Source organism: Alternaria viburni, assembly GCF_023758015.1.
Source record: "Alternaria viburni strain BMP 2772 chromosome Unknown scaffold_17, whole genome shotgun sequence".
NCBI classification, from domain to species: domain Eukaryota; kingdom Fungi; phylum Ascomycota; class Dothideomycetes; order Pleosporales; family Pleosporaceae; genus Alternaria; species Alternaria viburni.
This window is the reverse complement of record NW_026055786.1, coordinates 585,082-601,778: the sequence shown is the minus strand read 5'-3', so window position 1 is coordinate 601,778 and position 16,697 is coordinate 585,082. Positions and strand designations below refer to the sequence as shown.

At 52.4% G+C, this 16,697-nt stretch overlaps 7 protein-coding genes across 7 annotated transcripts; 5 read left to right on the top strand and 2 right to left on the bottom strand.

The window, feature by feature from the left end:
* Positions 1-2,795: 2,795 nt before the first annotated feature.
* J4E79_007823 (uncharacterized protein) lies at positions 2,796-3,820 on the top strand (the record flags this gene model as incomplete). Its single annotated transcript, XM_049356685.1, has 4 exons — positions 2,796-3,227; positions 3,275-3,308; positions 3,356-3,643; positions 3,696-3,820. 4 exons carry the CDS (start codon positions 2,796-2,798, stop codon positions 3,818-3,820), a joined length of 879 nt encoding a protein of 292 aa, XP_049209032.1.
* A 305-nt stretch (positions 3,821-4,125) lies between these two features.
* On the top strand, positions 4,126-5,228 carry J4E79_007822 (uncharacterized protein; the record flags this gene model as incomplete). The annotated part of the gene is made up of 2 exons (XM_049356684.1): positions 4,126-4,224; positions 4,275-5,228. The coding sequence occupies 2 exons, from the start codon at positions 4,126-4,128 to the stop codon at positions 5,226-5,228; spliced, it is 1,053 nt and encodes a 350-aa protein (XP_049209031.1).
* Positions 5,229-8,693: 3,465 nt separating this feature from the next.
* J4E79_007821 (uncharacterized protein) lies at positions 8,694-9,627 on the bottom strand (the record flags this gene model as incomplete). Its single annotated transcript, XM_049356683.1, has 2 exons — positions 8,694-9,316; positions 9,393-9,627. The coding sequence occupies 2 exons, from the start codon at positions 9,625-9,627 to the stop codon at positions 8,694-8,696; spliced, it is 858 nt and encodes a 285-aa protein (XP_049209030.1).
* Positions 9,628-11,252: 1,625 nt separating this feature from the next.
* J4E79_007820 (uncharacterized protein) lies at positions 11,253-11,961 on the top strand (the record flags this gene model as incomplete). Its single annotated transcript, XM_049356682.1, has 2 exons — positions 11,253-11,771; positions 11,830-11,961. The coding sequence occupies 2 exons, from the start codon at positions 11,253-11,255 to the stop codon at positions 11,959-11,961; spliced, it is 651 nt and encodes a 216-aa protein (XP_049209029.1).
* A 1,343-nt stretch (positions 11,962-13,304) lies between these two features.
* On the bottom strand, positions 13,305-14,161 carry J4E79_007819 (uncharacterized protein; the record flags this gene model as incomplete). The annotated part of the gene is made up of 2 exons (XM_049356681.1): positions 13,305-13,639; positions 13,747-14,161. The coding sequence occupies 2 exons, from the start codon at positions 14,159-14,161 to the stop codon at positions 13,305-13,307; spliced, it is 750 nt and encodes a 249-aa protein (XP_049209028.1).
* Positions 14,162-14,735: 574 nt separating this feature from the next.
* On the top strand, positions 14,736-15,701 carry J4E79_007818 (uncharacterized protein; the record flags this gene model as incomplete). The annotated part of the gene is made up of 3 exons (XM_049356680.1): positions 14,736-14,976; positions 15,024-15,259; positions 15,306-15,701. The coding sequence occupies 3 exons, from the start codon at positions 14,736-14,738 to the stop codon at positions 15,699-15,701; spliced, it is 873 nt and encodes a 290-aa protein (XP_049209027.1).
* A 206-nt stretch (positions 15,702-15,907) lies between these two features.
* J4E79_007817 (uncharacterized protein) lies at positions 15,908-16,646 on the top strand (the record flags this gene model as incomplete). The annotated part of the gene is made up of 2 exons (XM_049356679.1): positions 15,908-15,920; positions 16,342-16,646. 2 exons carry the CDS (start codon positions 15,908-15,910, stop codon positions 16,644-16,646), a joined length of 318 nt encoding a protein of 105 aa, XP_049209026.1.
* Between the last annotated feature and the right edge of the window lie 51 nt (positions 16,647-16,697).

Sequence of the window (16,697 nt, the reverse complement as noted above, 5' to 3'; positions counted from 1 at the left end):
TCACGAAGGACCAGGGAGATGTATTGAACTTGGCTTTCGTCGCTTGATTACAGCTTGGATACCTCCTCGGCCAACAGCAAACGTATCGCTTGCGAACACAGCTATGACTGGATTTATGATTTATGATTGATGACTTCCCTCCCCTCTTAGCATTAGGACTAGATACCCCCCTCAAATCTATGGACACGGTTCCCGAACCTATTCCTCCCAAATATGCAACTGACATTTTGCATGCGCAATTGTCTAGCATCGAATCTGCGGTGCGGCTTCGCTGTGTGATCATTCGTTCCTTCTTTCACCTATGCATCATGCAGGATCCATGGATATGGGCGTGGTCGGTCTAGCCCGTTTCGGCAGACACGCTCCTGCCTGCTTGTGTTGTCGCCTATTCGCGGCACGTCAACACGTCCGTGGCCGTCGTCCTCGACTTTCTCACCTTCACCTGCGTTTATTGTTCGGTCGATACTTTATTCAGCAAAGCTACCTGTCTCCACGGTTTCGCAAAACGGGAGTCGCTCTATCACTATCACTATTAAGCCTCGGATAAGTCATGGATCCTACCGCAGCAAAAAAGAGGTACGGTCACTCTAACGATATCGATAGTATGACAGGACTTGTACTGATGCTGCAACAGAGTACGGGCTTGTCTACCCCAAGTCCGGAAGTTGATGAAAATCACCGGATGTCCTTCTCTCTCCATCGGCATCCTCCACGAAGGCGAGATCATCCTCCAGCACAGCCAAGGATTCGCAGATGGGAACGAAAACTATGTCCCGGTCAACAATTCAACTCTCTACATGATCGGATCACTCACCAAAGCCTTCATCGCCGCGTCCTGTGGTATACTCGTCGACGAGGGCAAACTGAGCTGGACCGAACCGCTATCCACATACATACCCTTTACCCAGAACAAAGATCCTGCCATAGGCAAACACATGAGTCTATCAGAAGTCCTCTCTCATTCCAGCGGATTTCCACAGCTCGACATCGCGTGGTATGGCGCAGCAGGCGCAGAACTGCTTCTTCCAGAAGATTTATTACATATCACTGCCAACATGCCAGTTCACGACACATTTCGCACCGGATTCCATTACTCCAACTGGCCTTACGCTCTGGTGGGTAAAGTGATTAAAGCGGTAGGCGGCGAGGATGCCGTGGATGGCTGGGGAGGGTTCGTCAAGAAGAGAATCTTTGAGCCTCTCGGAATGAGTAGATCGACGTGTTCTCGATGGAAAGTCGAGGGTGGAAATCTGGCTGAGGGGCATACGGTCTTGCACGACAGGCGACCAGTACGTTTACGAATGCCTCAAGTTTCAGACAAGACTATTTGTGGAGCTGCAATGGCGATTTGGTCGAACGTTCCGGAAATGCTCATCTGGTCGCAAGCAGTAATGGAACGGTTGGAAGAAGAAGAGACGGAGAAGAGCACCATTGAGGCCATCCAAGGATTGAGTCTCAACACAGATCAACACGAAGCAGTACACCACGACGACCATACGGACGCGCAAAACACATCGACAAACCCGCTAAGGCGAATCAGCCAAATCACGTCCCGCAAGATACCCGTTATGGACGATACCGTCAACGAGAACTCGTATGCATTTGGATGGGCAAGACACATGATTCCCTCGACACAACTTGGGTGGTTGTCTACCAACGGCCCACAGAGAGACGATGTCATCGGGCGAGGATCGCGGCCGCAGCTGGCACTATACCACGGAGGCCAGGTGACCGGATATCTCAACTCCATCTATCTCTTTCCGGAGACCAAATCCGCTGTGGTCGTCCTGACCAACGCGCAGAGTGCTGGAGACTGCTCTGATCTCGTTGCTCAGATGTTCGTTCAATCACTCTTCGATATGACCCCGGAAGTGGATTTCGGTATGAGGGCGGAGAAGCTATCTACCCGTAGTCTGAACCGATATACCGAGATGAAAAACGATCTGCAGAAGAACCGCATGTTAGATACGCCATGTCCCCATCTCGAAAGCCTTGAGGGGACGTACCGGAACAATGACATACAGGGGATTATTGATGTATACAAGGTAAGTAGAGATCAATTGGAGATGAAACGGAATGGCATGGATTCGCAGTGCCATCTCCTGGAACACTACCAGTCCCACACGTTTAGCTTTTTACCTGGATCGAGCGACGAGATGGAGACAAGATGCCTGGTGGATTACTCGAGCTACGAGCAATTTCTCCTGGTATTCATACGCAATGAAGAGGGTACGGTTATTGGTTTGGACTGGGTGATGCAGGAGGGATTCAAGCCGTTGCGTTATATTCGTCAGAATATCGGCCCAGTTAGCGGACCCCCCTCTATTATGTTAATCCCGTGTTGAGGATGAGAAACGTAACGAGTAAACATTCATAAGCTTCGTAGAACTATAGCTTAGACGTGGTTGTCAAATAGTCACAGCGTTAGCTTTGCTTCTGATGCTCGTGTCGCTGCCAAGCCCCCATCGGCCTGTGGACGGCTGGCCAGGGTCGATGCACACGATGACATGTGGCTGCCAGATTGAGCCCCAACATTGCAAACAAACAATTGTCTTCTTCCCACTTCAGCGCGCGAGCCCTCCCTTTCCAAACCCAACACCCCCGTTTCACGCAATCTGTCCTTTCCGCGCAAAAATCCCCGGTGACGTCGTCTCTCGCTCCACGTACCACATCTCCCCAGGACACGTCCGCTCCACCTCCGCCAGGCACCAGCTGCACGACCTTCCCAACGCCAGATCGCTGCATCCCGATACCTAGTCTCCGTCGATATACCTCACACACTCGCATATCAGACAATGGCGCAATACGGCTACGGACAGAACCCGCAATACGGCGCTGGGAATGCGCAAAACCTCCAATTCTACCCATCGTCATTTTCGAACCAGCCGGTATCTGGCCATTCCACACCGTTTCAGGCAAACTACGGCGCACCGGCGAGTCAAGCGTATCCCGCACAGTATGGTGCGGGGTTCGCTGCACCGGGCGTGAGCGGGCAGATGGGCATGGGTGTGTCGGGGCTGCGGACAGGGTGGCTGGCGGCTTTTGGCACGGAAGGATATGACGGAGAGCCGCCGCTACTGGAAGAGTTGGGAGTGAACTTCAGGCATATACAGATGAAGACGTTGGCTGTGCTGAATCCGTTTGGTCGGATCGATCAACATATCATGGACGACAGCGATGTGGCAGGGCCGATACTGTTCTTCTTGATCTTTGGGACGTCGTTACTGGTATGAGACACGATATCAAGAAAGAAATGAGAGCTAACGTGGAGTAGTTGTCTGGAAAGCTTCATTTCGGTTACATCTACGGTAAGTCAAACAGCTGCTTGGAGAAAGACAGTAACTAACAAAAACAGGTCTGGCGTTCGTTGGCACGATCCTCCTCCACCAGATTCTCTCCCTCATGTCCCCGCCTGTCGTCGAAGCGACACCTGGAGACCACGGTCACCCGCATGGCTCACATCTCGGCTCCTCGTTAACGTTCCCACGATCGGCATCGGTGCTCGGATACTGTCTGCTCCCTCTCGTTCTGGTATCGATGTTTGGAATCATTGTGCCGCTTGACGGGCTATTTGGATACCTTCTGACCAGCCTGGCCATCACATGGTGTTCCTACAGCTCCAGTTCCATGTTCACCGTTGTTGGTAAGTCGAGCCTTCCGATGGGGTTTTTGATGGGAACTAACACATCTCGTAGGGCGCATGACTTCCATGCGGGGACTGGTAGCGTACCCCATGGTTCTGTTCTATGGCAGTTTTGGCATCATGGCTATCTTCAGCTCGCGGGGCACTGGCCAGTTGGCGAAGGCGGCAGGATCATAAGAATATGGTTGAGCACATTTCAAGGCGTCTTGACCAAGATATGTAGAACATTTGCGCATATGCGTACGATATCAAGAACATAACCAAAAAGAAATCCAAATATAGCTTCCAAATCGACTTTCACTGCATTGACGTGTCGAGCCAATCGGAGTACGCCTAACGTGCTTAGAGCGATGACGACGAGGACCCTGCACGAAATTGTTCTTCCCGATAATCTCCGCCACCCGTCACATCTTCTTCAGCCCTATATACCCTTGCTTGCCTCTTCTTTTCGCTGTACTACTCTTTCCACACGGATACTCACCATGGGCTGGTTTTGGGCAGACACCGCACCCGCCGCACCTGCTGCACGTGTTGCGCCGCACGCCATGCCTCGAGGCAGCATGAGCAGCATGGAACCTCCAGTACGCACTCCCACTCCCCATACACACACACACCACTAACAACCCACCAGCCAGAATGCCCGATGCACAAGAAACCCGTCCCGCCCGTCGTCGCCGAAAAGAAGACACCCGCCGGCGCCTGTCCCTACGTCCCACCCGAAAACAACTCCTCCCCACCCCCAAAGCAAGGCCTCCTCTCGCGCCTCAACCCCCTCAACAACATGTTCTCCGAACTCTCCAACGAGCGCGCAGCGACCCAATCCGTCAACCTCCCCCTCGACCGCGAGACTTCCACGATCCCCAAAGGCGACGGCACGCTCTGGGAGTACCCCTCCCCGCAGCAAATGTACAACGCCATGCTGCGCAAAGGCTACACAGACACCGACATCACAGCCGTAGAAAGCATGGTCGGCGTGCACAATTTCCTCAACGAGGGCGCGTGGGCCGAGATCATGGGCTGGGAGCGTCGTTTTTCGCGGGGGTTGAAGGAAGGATACGAGATATGCAAGCAAGGCGAGGACGTCGCGAATTTCAAACTCGGCACGCATGAGGATCCGTTTGATACGACGACGTGGGATCATAGGGATGTTCAGCCCCCGAAACTACTCAGGTTCACAGGGAGACCTACGGAACCGACGCCCAAAGCAACGATCATGCAGTGGCTGGGCTACGTGATGCCAGAGAAATTCGGTACGGCGCCGCCGTTTGATCGCCATGATTGGTTTGTCGAGCGCTGTAATGAGAAGGGGTGTAAAGAGATTCGTTATGTTATTGATTACTATGAGGGTGCGCCGGAAACATCAGAAGCGTCGGGCGAGGGAGAGGCAGACGAACAACCAGTTTTCTTTCTGGATGTGAGGCCGGCGGTTGATGGGCCGGTTAGTGCGGCTGAGAGGCTGATAAGGACGGGTACGGATGTTTGGTGGAGGGCTAGTGGGGGTGTGGCGAGGGAGTTGAAGAAGTTGGAGGCGGAGAAGGCGAGGAGGGAGGAGGAGTGGGCTAGTAAGAGTAGGCGGTATAATTAGGATGGGTAGTGGGTTAGGATGGGTGTGTGTTGCATTGCGCGGCGTTTATGGGTTGGCGGCTTTTTTGCTGTATGATTGGGCTTGTATGAGATATGGCTTGGAAGCTTGCTTTCTTTGAGACTCGGTCTGTTATGCTGGTATGTTTCTCTACTCTAGCTTTCCTTTCTTGTTTTAGTATTCTCTATGGCTCTTCTCGAATATGAATGACGCTCAACTTGAATCCACACTTCTTCCTCTACCTATCTATCCCCTCCGCCACAATTTGTTTTCGTAGTACGGTACGTTATTCGATCCAGCCTGCGTATCGTGTATCTTGGCGTCAGTCAGTGCATGGCCGTCTGGAGGCACTTGTCGTATGGTTGCTCGAGGTAGCTGTGACTGTGGGTGTGGGATGTCGGAGATGGTACTATGGCCTTCAGCAGCAGTAGGTGTAGTGACGTGAGGAGTGGTGTTTGTTTCGATCGGCTGAGGGGCGGGGAGCGGTTCTGTGGATTTGGAGGATGTGCAACCCATGGTTGATTATGGCGTTTGAGTATCGATGGCTGGTGATGGTGGTGGTTGGTAGTAGGCACTTCGATGGTGTGTGCGAAGTAGGCTTCCGCGAACTAGAAGAGAAGGGATAAGGTGTGGATTCACTGTGGTTAGTGAAGAGATGAGATTCATGACTTCACGTCTTCAACTAGTAAGACGATGCTTTGAGAAACTAGTATGAGAATGAGTGATTCATATTTTAGACCTAATCACATCAAAAGACATTTAACTCATCGTCTAGTTCATATAGCACTCATTGTATTCAATTTCGCATATCAGTATCCTTTACTCCAGCACACCCGTCACTCCATCATCTTATCCCGCGTGCTGATCCACGTGAACCCCGTGTCGTAATACCCATATTTGCTTGCCAAAGGTCCTCTTATCGGAACAGGGGTCGAGGGCGCTGTGGTGAATGGAGGGGTGGGTGTATTGCGCGGTGCTACATGTTTAGGCTGCGTCTTTGCTTCTGGCTTGGTGGGCGTGGGGGAAGGGGCCGGTGGGTTTGCGGCAGGAGGATTGGAGACTGGTTTAGGGATTGGTTTGGAGGATGAACAGCCCATGGTGAGATTTTGGGGGAAATGTGTGGAGCTTTGAGTGGGTGTAGAGGATGTAAAGTTCCTCGCGGAGGTACTTTTTGGCTGCGGAAAATGGGAAGCCTGTATGATTGTGTATGATGAGCGAGGGATATACGAGTAGTTTTGTCGAAGTCTTATACGTGAACAATGGAAGAGAGCGCAGTGAAGCACACAATGTGAGCATGTTCCCCGGTGACCTCGAACTTTTGAATAACGACACAAAGATAACTCTGCCAGTACCCAGAGCCCTGACTGCGCGTATTTCACGTCCTGTCTTTTTAGGATCTCTAGCTCGTGGGCAGACCACCCTCTCTAGTCTCTTCCTCCACTTCCACCTCCTTCACCAGACGCGCTGCCCTCACTAGACGTCCCTACAACACCACCGTCACCGTCACTAAACCCGCTGTCTGCTCTATCCAATTCACTGTATTGCCTGCCGTGCATATCACCCCCGTCATAAAACGGGGTGGTCCTATCATGTCTTCCGTTGTAGCGTCCATACGATCTGTTTTGGCCTGGGTATGCAGCAGCACCCTCGAAATACCCACGGGCTCTTTCGCCGTTTCTCCGGGCAGCATATACTGCCGATATATGATTTACTTCGTCTTTCACGCGTTCGACTTCGCGATTTAGTTTTGATAGAAAAGAGCCCATGGCTTGGTGATCTCTAGGTTGAATGAATGGTGCGAATGTGTATGCGCTGGCTCGAGTGCTTGTGGCGAAGAGAAGACGACCGAATGGAGGCGCTGACGATGTCAGTAGTAGTTAGAGGAACAGTCAACGAATGAAACTGCGGAGGTTCGTGGATGTTGAGAAGGTTAAGGACAAGCTCGAAAGCCAGTTCTGAGGGATGTTCATACTTCTTGGCTGTGCCGTAGCGGATATGAGGCACGGTTGACAAGGCGGCTATGCTAGGCGGAAGTCATTGTTGTAGTTGGTCCCCACCCTCTCTCCCATGGTACCGCGATGACCCATTAACGACGAGCCACTCACGACTCCCGCAACACGCACGAGATACACGATAACTGAATCCGCCCATTAAATAATGGAAGGGATGAGAAAGAGGTCATAGGCGCTGTTGCGGCTGATACATTGAAAGCACATACAGATTGCTACCTATGGAAGGTAAAAGAATAATCACAAGACAGCAAGTAGGTCAAGAGAACATGGAAGCATCGTGTCCTTCGTTGTTCTCGTCGTTATCCACCCCCTCCACCTCCACCATCTCCTCCTCCGCCATACCCTCCGCCATCGCCGCCATAGCCACCACCGTAGTACATTCTACCAGATGTATTTCTAGCGTTTGTACCGTCGGAAAGTATGTAGGGAGGGCCTGAAGGCTTCCCTGGGTTGGGGCCATATCCGTCTTGATCGTGTTTTGCTCCAGCGAGTTTGCTTGACATGCAGCCCATGGCTGGCGTTTGGAGTCGTTTCTCTTGTATGATAACAACTTAGGAGGAAGGATGTGCAGTGTAGACGGGCGATATGGCTATGCACAGTAATAGTGAGCAGTGATTCGCAGACTTGAGCAGTGAGCTTACTATTGACGAGGTGATCTCTGACTGAGAAGTCGCTACATGATCATCAAGTCATAGTCGCTGAGAGTTACCCATCATATATCTTTTCAAACCTCACTGTTCAGCTGAAAGTTGAGTGGTTGCGACAAGTACGAGAAACGTCGTCTGACAACGCCTGTGGCGTGCGCCTCTTCGCATAAACTGATGCTTTCGCTCACAGCTCCAAGTAAGAAAACTTGGCTTCAACTCAGGTCCAGACTTTCACAAGCCAAAGGCACACTTCGGAAACATCTCAAGAATCTATATTTGATGCAATAATTGATGCTGGGTATATAAGCGACAGTAACAAGAGATGCAACAGCGACAGGTAATTCAACGCAACGCTAACAACCAGAGGCGGAAACCATCCGCGCCGTCGCAAGAAATTACGGAAGAATTGCGGAGCAAGAACACATGGAGAAGTTCGGAGGCGCGCAAGTGACTTTTTTTTTAATGTGGATTCAGCCCGATGGACTGCCTTGGAAGTGCCTTGAAGGCGTGCGGCGGACTGGGCCTCGGCACGGACGGACATTGGATGGGAGGACCGACACGGAGCCACCGGTCAGTCGGTAATGCGCGATCGTCTCTCCTGGGAAAATAATGCCGCCGGAGAAAGACCGCAGAATATGCACCGGCATTTGATGCAGATGTGGAAACCTGTGGTCATGGCGACCGGAATGTGGAGTGTGATTGTGCTGTGACCGGTTTCGAGGCTGATCGCGAAAGCAATCGCGACAATATATCGAACCACTGCCAGACACCTAGATGGTGTGCGCACAAGGCTTTTGGCATATCTTCCCTCAGACCGCGCCCATGAGGAACTTCCAGTGGAAGTCGGTGCTGGTAATATCGAGCGACGGAGTCACGTCCCGTAAACTCGGTAATTTCTCCACTCCATTGGTCGTACCACTCCCGTTGATTTTAGGCAGTGACAGATTGTGGAGGAGAGATACAGTCCGTCCCGAGCCTGTCGCTAGCTCAAATGTGTTGCCGTTCGGGCTTCCCCTACCCATTGCATCGTGCAGCGCTAGTCTCATGACTGAAGTGATGCGTCGGAAGCGCTCAAACGCGTCTTCTTGACTGTCTTGAGCATCGCGAGGGCGAGGCATCTGCGAGGATAGCTGTTCGCGATAGTAGTCGAATGACTTCGCTATTTGGAGCTCGCTAGCGTCCCAACCTGGCATGGGCGAGGCGTGAATGGCCAACTTGCTCAAGCTGGTGATGGTGTTGATCAGATTGAGCCAGTCGATCAGCGACACGAAATCGAAATGTTTGGTCGGAAGCTTTGTGCTGTTGTCGAGGAACTGTTCGACGGACCGGACCAGGGTGACGCGTAGTGATAGTTGAAAGCCCGAAGCCCACGGTGTACTGTCGCGATCTACGAGATCGATGGAAGCTGCCGTTCGATACAGGTGTATGCGTGCTGCAAGCTGTAGCCATTGCAGTATTGCTAGTCAGAAATTAGCAATTGCGAACGTTACAGTGATGTGACTGCTTACTGAAGTCTTTCGCTTGCAGCTTGGATGCAAGACGAATATTCTCCCACTTGTCGCTCAGTCGTTTGACTTGTGTACGAACCACCACTGCTTGCTCTGACTGGTTACGGAAAGTCTCCTCCACGTCCTCCATATATTGGCAGACATCAGTTAGTATTGGAAGGACGGCATCTGACGTATTTTCCCACGAAGAGGCCAGTTCCGAAGCGTAGTTCCGGAGTGTGCTGGTGTGCGTCATGGTCCTTGCTTTGACTGGCTCCATCAGACCCAGGTTGGAAGATAAGTAGTAACATCCCAGATAAGCCCGCTTAGCTTCCCTGTCACGCGGGCTTTCCTTTTGTAGAGGACTCCTCACAGTCCTCCCTATACTGTCCAGACCCAGGTCGTGTGCGATACCCAAGCACAATTGAAGAAGCATCGTGATCGAAACAGCTTGGACATCCATGTAGTGATGGTGCCAGGCTATGAAGACCAAGAGTCCCTGTAGGAGGTCCAAACTCTTTTCGCCTTTCATTATCCGGACCATGACCACTTTACGGAATTCTAGGCTCAGTGCTCTTTGAAGCGGGACCGAATCGTAAGAAGAGACTGTTAGCACAGCAAACATCAACATCGGCCGGCTCTGGAAGAGGTCCTGACAGCGGGCGTCTCTCGGGAGGGATACAAAGGGGAAGAAGTCGACCATGCTGCGATACGTGTCGAGCAGCATCTGCATGTGCACCAGGCTGATCGATCTGATCACAGGATCCAGTCGGCCAAGGCAAGACAGCGTGTCGTTCATTGATTCCCAGAATGACGCCGAACTTTCGGACTGGTTTGCATGAGCGGGGAGTGATAACGTCCTGGGAGCTGGTGGCATCGATACAGGCGGAGCGGTGATTGGTGTCGGCGTCGGCATTTGCTGTGTGGAGTCCAACAGTTGCGATGGGATGGTGGCTACCGATGGCAGACTACATTGTGTCGGAGCCGGCGCCATTGTCGCAACGATAGCAGACAACTTGTCCAATTTCTTGTCGAAGTCGCGCAGCTTGGTGGGTGTTTGGCCATCGCTGCGCGCCTTTGCTGGCCGCCTGCGCGCAACATGTTCCACACACTCGACTCTTGCCTTTTGGCATCTGGGGCACGTGTCATTCAATGTGGAGCAAAAATATGGCTGGGGTAAACAAACCTCTGGCAGAGAGCCGGCGTGTCAGATGGAACGCAGCGAACCTTGTGTTTTCGACAGCGCTCGCACGCAAAGGCGTTCCCTATCCTCCCTTCTTTTGCGTCCATGGCGGGGACAGAACTGGCAGTCTTGGGGGAAGGAGAGCCATCGGCCTCCGGCTGGGTACCCAGGCTGCTCATGTGGGGAAGTCCGATCATGTGGTGCCAAGTCCGGGGTCAAACTGCAGTTGTGAATTGAGTCCCTCAAACGCGCGTAACGGGTGCACCAGAGATCAACGCTATGCTGACAGGGCGGAAGGCAATGCCGCAAGCCATTGCATCGGAACAACTTCAGCACAAGAGCCTTTGAAATGGGTTCCGCCGAGGGCCCGTCTATGTGGCGGTGCGAAATGATCAAGATACCTCGGGTAGTATATGTCGGTATATTGATGGTCCGCTTGGAACCGGTTGCTTACTCCCGACGGTCTGGGGGCGTGAAAGCCGCCTAATTGCCCTGGCGGAACTGCTCCGAAGCTCCATCCGGCACCAGTGCTGATAAGTCCGTCATGTCAACGTTGCGCCTCGAATTGAATGGACGGCAATGGTGATGACCTCCAGTGCTGGCTATAGCAAGCGGCGCGACGCTACCGTCATAGTTTCCTCGCTCTTCTCCGCCCAATTTCAATCATGACTCACCTCTAGTGCCACAACCACGACGAAATGACCCAGAAAGCGCATCGCGACTATCAGGATGGCTTCGCCGGGAGGATAGGATGGGGTAAACGTCCGGCGCTGCTACTTGTCGATGTTTGTAACGCCTACTGGAACGATGCCAGCCCATTGGACACCAAGTCGAACCCTGCGTCTGCGGCGGCGCCCGCGTCCATCGCAAAACTCGTCTCTGCCGCCCGCCAAGGCAAAACGCCGTTGATCTGGACGCGAGTCGAATACACGAAGCCGGACATGTCGGATGCGGGCCTGTTCTACAGCAAAGTACCGCTACTCAAGCTGTTCCAAGTCGGCTGCGGGAACGGCCTTGAAAGTTGGTATCCTGGTTTAGAGCCCGCCGCTGGTGAAGTCGTCGTCCCCAAGCGCTACCCGTCCGCATTCTTCGGGACCGATCTGGCTGCGCAACTCCAAAGTTGCAACGTCGATACTGTCATAATCTGTGGTGTCAGTACAAGTGGTTGCGTCCGCGCGACTGCCCTCGATTGCATGTGCTTTGGATTTCGACCAATGGTGCGGATCGACTCGGCAACGCATGAGTCCCTGTAAATGTCACTAATCATCATTCCAGGTCGTGGGAGAAGCATGCGGTGACTTATCACCTGCGGTCCACAAAGCAAACCTTTCCGACATCAATGCAAAAATGGCGGATGTGGTTTCTGAGGATGAAGCAATTCAGAAGCTGCAGGCTGGATGGAATTGAGCGGGCCGCGCGGCTACAGTACCGCGCCGCAGAACTAGTTCCAGGAGGTAAAGCTCCTGTCGCTGTCAGTTAATACAGTCATCTAGGTTCCTCTCAAGCTCGCCTACATGAAGCCGAGCAAGTTTCTCGTGTACGATACTGTGTCACGAAGGCATGTGGGGATGGCGGCCACCACGAACGACAAATAGCACGGAAAATTAATAAAGCATACTTCTATTTCGAGAAAGAGCCAAGGGTAACGAAAGACTGGACGGACTGTAGAAGGCATAGTCAAGGTGCATCATCTAATAGGAAGGTGTTGAGCGTGGCGTGATGGTCGGTTCTTTTTTCTGACTAACATTTCACTTTGGCAACCACGACCCAGGCACTGGGTTTACACACACGCAGGCGATTCTTCACTACTCACTGCTTTAGATGCACTGCTTCACAGCTCATTAAGTTATCACTCAAAATCACTCACATCGCTAGTCACAATGCCGACGAAATCTTCCAGCAGAACCCACGAGTGACAACGAGCAGGCACGTGTCCGGTCTCAGAGCACATTTGCGCGTTTGCTATCGAGCACGGCATCAGCGTCTCTAGATACAATTCTAATCCACAATACCCTCGAAAGCGACGCGACACTGTGCCCAACTCAAGCACATCAACTACACTTGAAGTCTTCCGATCACAGTTCTCCGCCAGCGCAAGAGCCACCGCCAAAGAAATTTCTGACATGAAGCAACGAAACTCAGCACTCCCGATACTACAACACACTCCTTATCCGGGCGCAGAACCGGTCCCCGATTGCGTGTGGGTATGCTGTGGATGCAGAAGAAGATGGGAGACGAAGGATCTCGGCAACATCTGTGTCGGCTGCAGTCACAAATACTCCGTTGACTGTTGCCAGCTTGCCGGATAGCAGGGCATTGCTGGGGACGAGGGCATGACACAAGGACGAGTTAAGGTGCGCCGGTCTACGTTCTTGATCTAACAAAGGCTAATATAGCGGCATACTTCAGCTGGTAACATACCCAGCGGTCGAGAGTGTGTACGAATTTGTACTTGTAGCCATGGATGAACGTGCTGGTGGCAAGCGCAGTCAACAAAGATATCCATTGGTATGCATCCCTCTTCAATGCCATGATCTACGAAATTTACTCCGCTCATGCTTCACATAGGCAAAGTGCTGTACTCCATTCGCTCCTCTGACACAACTGCTGGGCACCCATTCAGCCATAAAGCTAACGCCTGACTCTGCTTAATCTCTCCGATGGCTCGATTTGATTGCATCCCTTCCATACACCATCACGCTCCTCATCGGCGGTACTACCATCTCTTCCGACCACTTAGATTCAGGTCCTCATGATTTGGTGCCCAGCGACCACGGCAGTTGGAAATCTCCCCGGGGGCCTGCCCCAGACGACTTCTTCGGTCTCCACATGGCAAAGATAGGCGGAGGCGTCAGCTCATGCGCGCACTTCCTCCACTCGTCGCTCGCTTCCGACTTCTCGTTGTCGAAAGCAATCTTCAGCAGAGACTGAAACCCAAACTTGTCGTAAAGCGGTTTTCCCATGGCAGAAGCTTCCATCCAACATTCGAGATCAAGCCCGTCCGCGCGTGTGATACCAACGTGCATGAGAAGAGAGCCAACACCGCGATTCCGATGGGCAGGGTCTACCGCCATCCAGTTGAGTGCTAATACAAAGTCAGCGAGAGGCAGAAGATCATTTTGACTTTTCGCACAATCACGTTTCTTCATCCGGAAATAGCGCGTTTGAGGGGAAAGGAAATGCTCCACTTACCACAGTGTGGCCGCGTCATCCAATTCGCTCGCGGCCTGTACACCTGATTGAGTATTGACTCGCAGAAGCTCCGATATTCGCCCTCGGGCCACCATGGCGCGGTCAACTTTGGTGTGCCTGCAGCGAATGGGTTGACAATCGAGATAACCCATTGCGAGCAACCGACAGTCTTGTTAGTGACTGTATCGAAGGCGTAGAACCAGTGGCTGGAATTGTCCTCTTGGTGTTGTTTCCAGAAGCGTTCTTTCGATTCGGCGACGGCGAGGTCGCGATGGGCGCTCGTGTAGCCAAGGACCGGGAAGAACAGTTGCATGAACGGCTCATAAGGTGTGTAGTTCGCAGCCCAGATAACATCCAGTATCTCATCCAGCTCTTGCTTTGTCTTTGCCTCCCGGATCACGTATCGTTGTCCCATCGCAGCGGATTGGTGATTGCGTCAAGCCATGGCGACATCGGCCAGGTAAAGTAGTCTGCAAGTGCGCTACCTCGCCGCCGCTGCGCATTGACAGCGCAATCGGAGATATAGCTTGACCCAAGTATTGGACATCGTAGATTGCCGTGTTAGGGTGAAGTTGCCCAACAAGGAAGGTACCGTCGACACATTTAGCGTCTTGGCGAGGCTGGCAAGTAACACCCTTTTGCCCCAGCACACCTTCCCCGATAGCCCCTCACTTTTACACACATCCAGCCACTCGGTAGCACTTGTATCGCTATCATCATCTCCAGATGCTTGCGACCTTCCTCGATCGTACGGGCGCCGCAAGACAGATTTCTCGGCGATGTAACGATGGACCGAGGCTGGTCGCGTCGCTATTCATTCATGGTCCGCGCTCGGAGCGGTGCGATTGGGGTATGGTGTTGTCGGGACGGGCTTGCGACGTATGTTTGTGAAACTCGAGGCGAATTCTGTGACACCCAATGAGCGCGCTCCGTCTTATGGAGCCGCGGAGGCTTGCTTTCTACATTCACTCCACAAAGCGGATCGAACAATGGAGCGACCTCCAGCATATGCGCCAGTCTGCAGCGATGAACAGGAAGAAATCCTAGCAGAGCTAGAAGAGAAGGATGGCGTTTCCTGGAACTCTAAGAGTACTGAAATTATCCCAACCAACACGCGCAGCTTCGTGGCGTACATGTCCATCCTGCTGCTCTCTCTTTCAGCGAACATTCTCCTGGTGATGGACAATGCAAGGCTTCGGATTGCGCACAGTCCAGCTAAGAGCAACTACAGTAAGTGACAGCCTGATCGGTCTGATGCTAGCTCACGAAGATCAAAGGTGGATTAGCCTACGATACTACTGTGCCATATCACGCGACGACAAAGTACTGGCATCCGAACGCCAGTGATAGTGATATGGAAGCGGCATGGGACGCCATTGACACCAATGCCATGGCAGTCACGCTCGACGACAGATTCGCAAAACGTGTCGGTCTACCTAACTCTACTCGGTTTCCATGGGATACCGAGAGAAGCATCTACTACGTCAAAGGAATCCATGATCTGCATTGTCTTGTACGTATACATGATGATGTATGTGTTCATCCGCTGATTGCATCAGAAACTCATCCGGAAAGCCATTGTGTCAAAGCATAACGACGACCCACAGCCCTTCAATCTCCTTCACATCTACCACTGCCTTGACGGACTTCGGCAGGACATCATGTGTAATGCGGACGACACACCGATACCAGCGCCTGTTACACACCAGTCGGGCGAAGGTCAGCTTCGACAGTGTCGTGACTGGGACAAGCTGATTGCCTGGGCCACGCGTCCTGACCAACATGCTTGCTACGAGTTTGACGATTATCGTGAAGCAACGAACACACTGGAAAACTTTGCATTCTGTCCCCCGGGTTCGCCTTACCGGGAGTTCCAAGAGGCTTATTTCCACCATCATGGACACAAAGACGCGTATGAGCTGTATAGTGACGAAGAAGAAATTGTGGTCTTCTGAAGTCGTGGCTGGGATACATCTTAGGCATACGTGGTGTGGGAACGTTCCTGGTCGTTTGCGCCAATTAAAATACGAATGTACCTGTTTTGAAACTTAATCGCGGTAGCAGGGACCACTTTATCGTCAGATGTTCCGATGAACATGCAACTTAATATCGAAGGAGGCTACACTACATGATCAGCATCAGCCACTAATGGCCGAACGCCATGGATCGGAAGGGTATGTACCTCAGATCTGCCCTGACCACGAAAAGCGTCAGGCAAATTCCGCAGCCAACTCCAACGTCAACCGATGCCCCATGCCGTCAACGCTTCCTTATATCGGCCCGGGTCAACTGGATTGTTACGATGACCGTGCGGCGAGAAGACAAAAAGCGCAGTGCGACACTGGCAGGAGTAAGGCAATCATAGAGAGTGGATGAGCGGCGCCGAAGACATGCGCGTCTGAAACTTCGGAATGGCATGATTACCTACGAGAAGTAATAGTTCCGAAACTACTGCGCTGAGGTACGTAGCAGTCGACACATATATTTCGAGGCGAAGGACAGCAAATTCAACACCGTCTTCATCCCGTCCTCACACACTATCTTTGACGTAAGCAAAAATGTCTTCGGGCGCGTTTACCCACTGACGCCGAGCAGAATCAAGGAAGCTCGCCAAGCACATCAACTACCAACTACCTACCATGCACGCTACTATCGCTCTACTTCCGCTGCTTGCCTTTGCGATGGGCATCGCTGCAGCTCCAGCGCCCCTGCATCCCGTTGCCCGGGCCGTACCAGACATCAACGAAGTCGCCCGAAACCCGGCTCCCATCGATCATCATGTCGGTTGGGACGACCATGGCAAACCGACACTCGGGGATATCAGCCACCTCAGTCCAGAGGACATCAAGAAGCTCAAAGACCTCATCAAGCATCTACTTGGTGGCAGTCATTCTGCATAGGACCCTGTCGGAAGTCGTACATGGAGAAAGTGATATCTTATAAGGTACGCG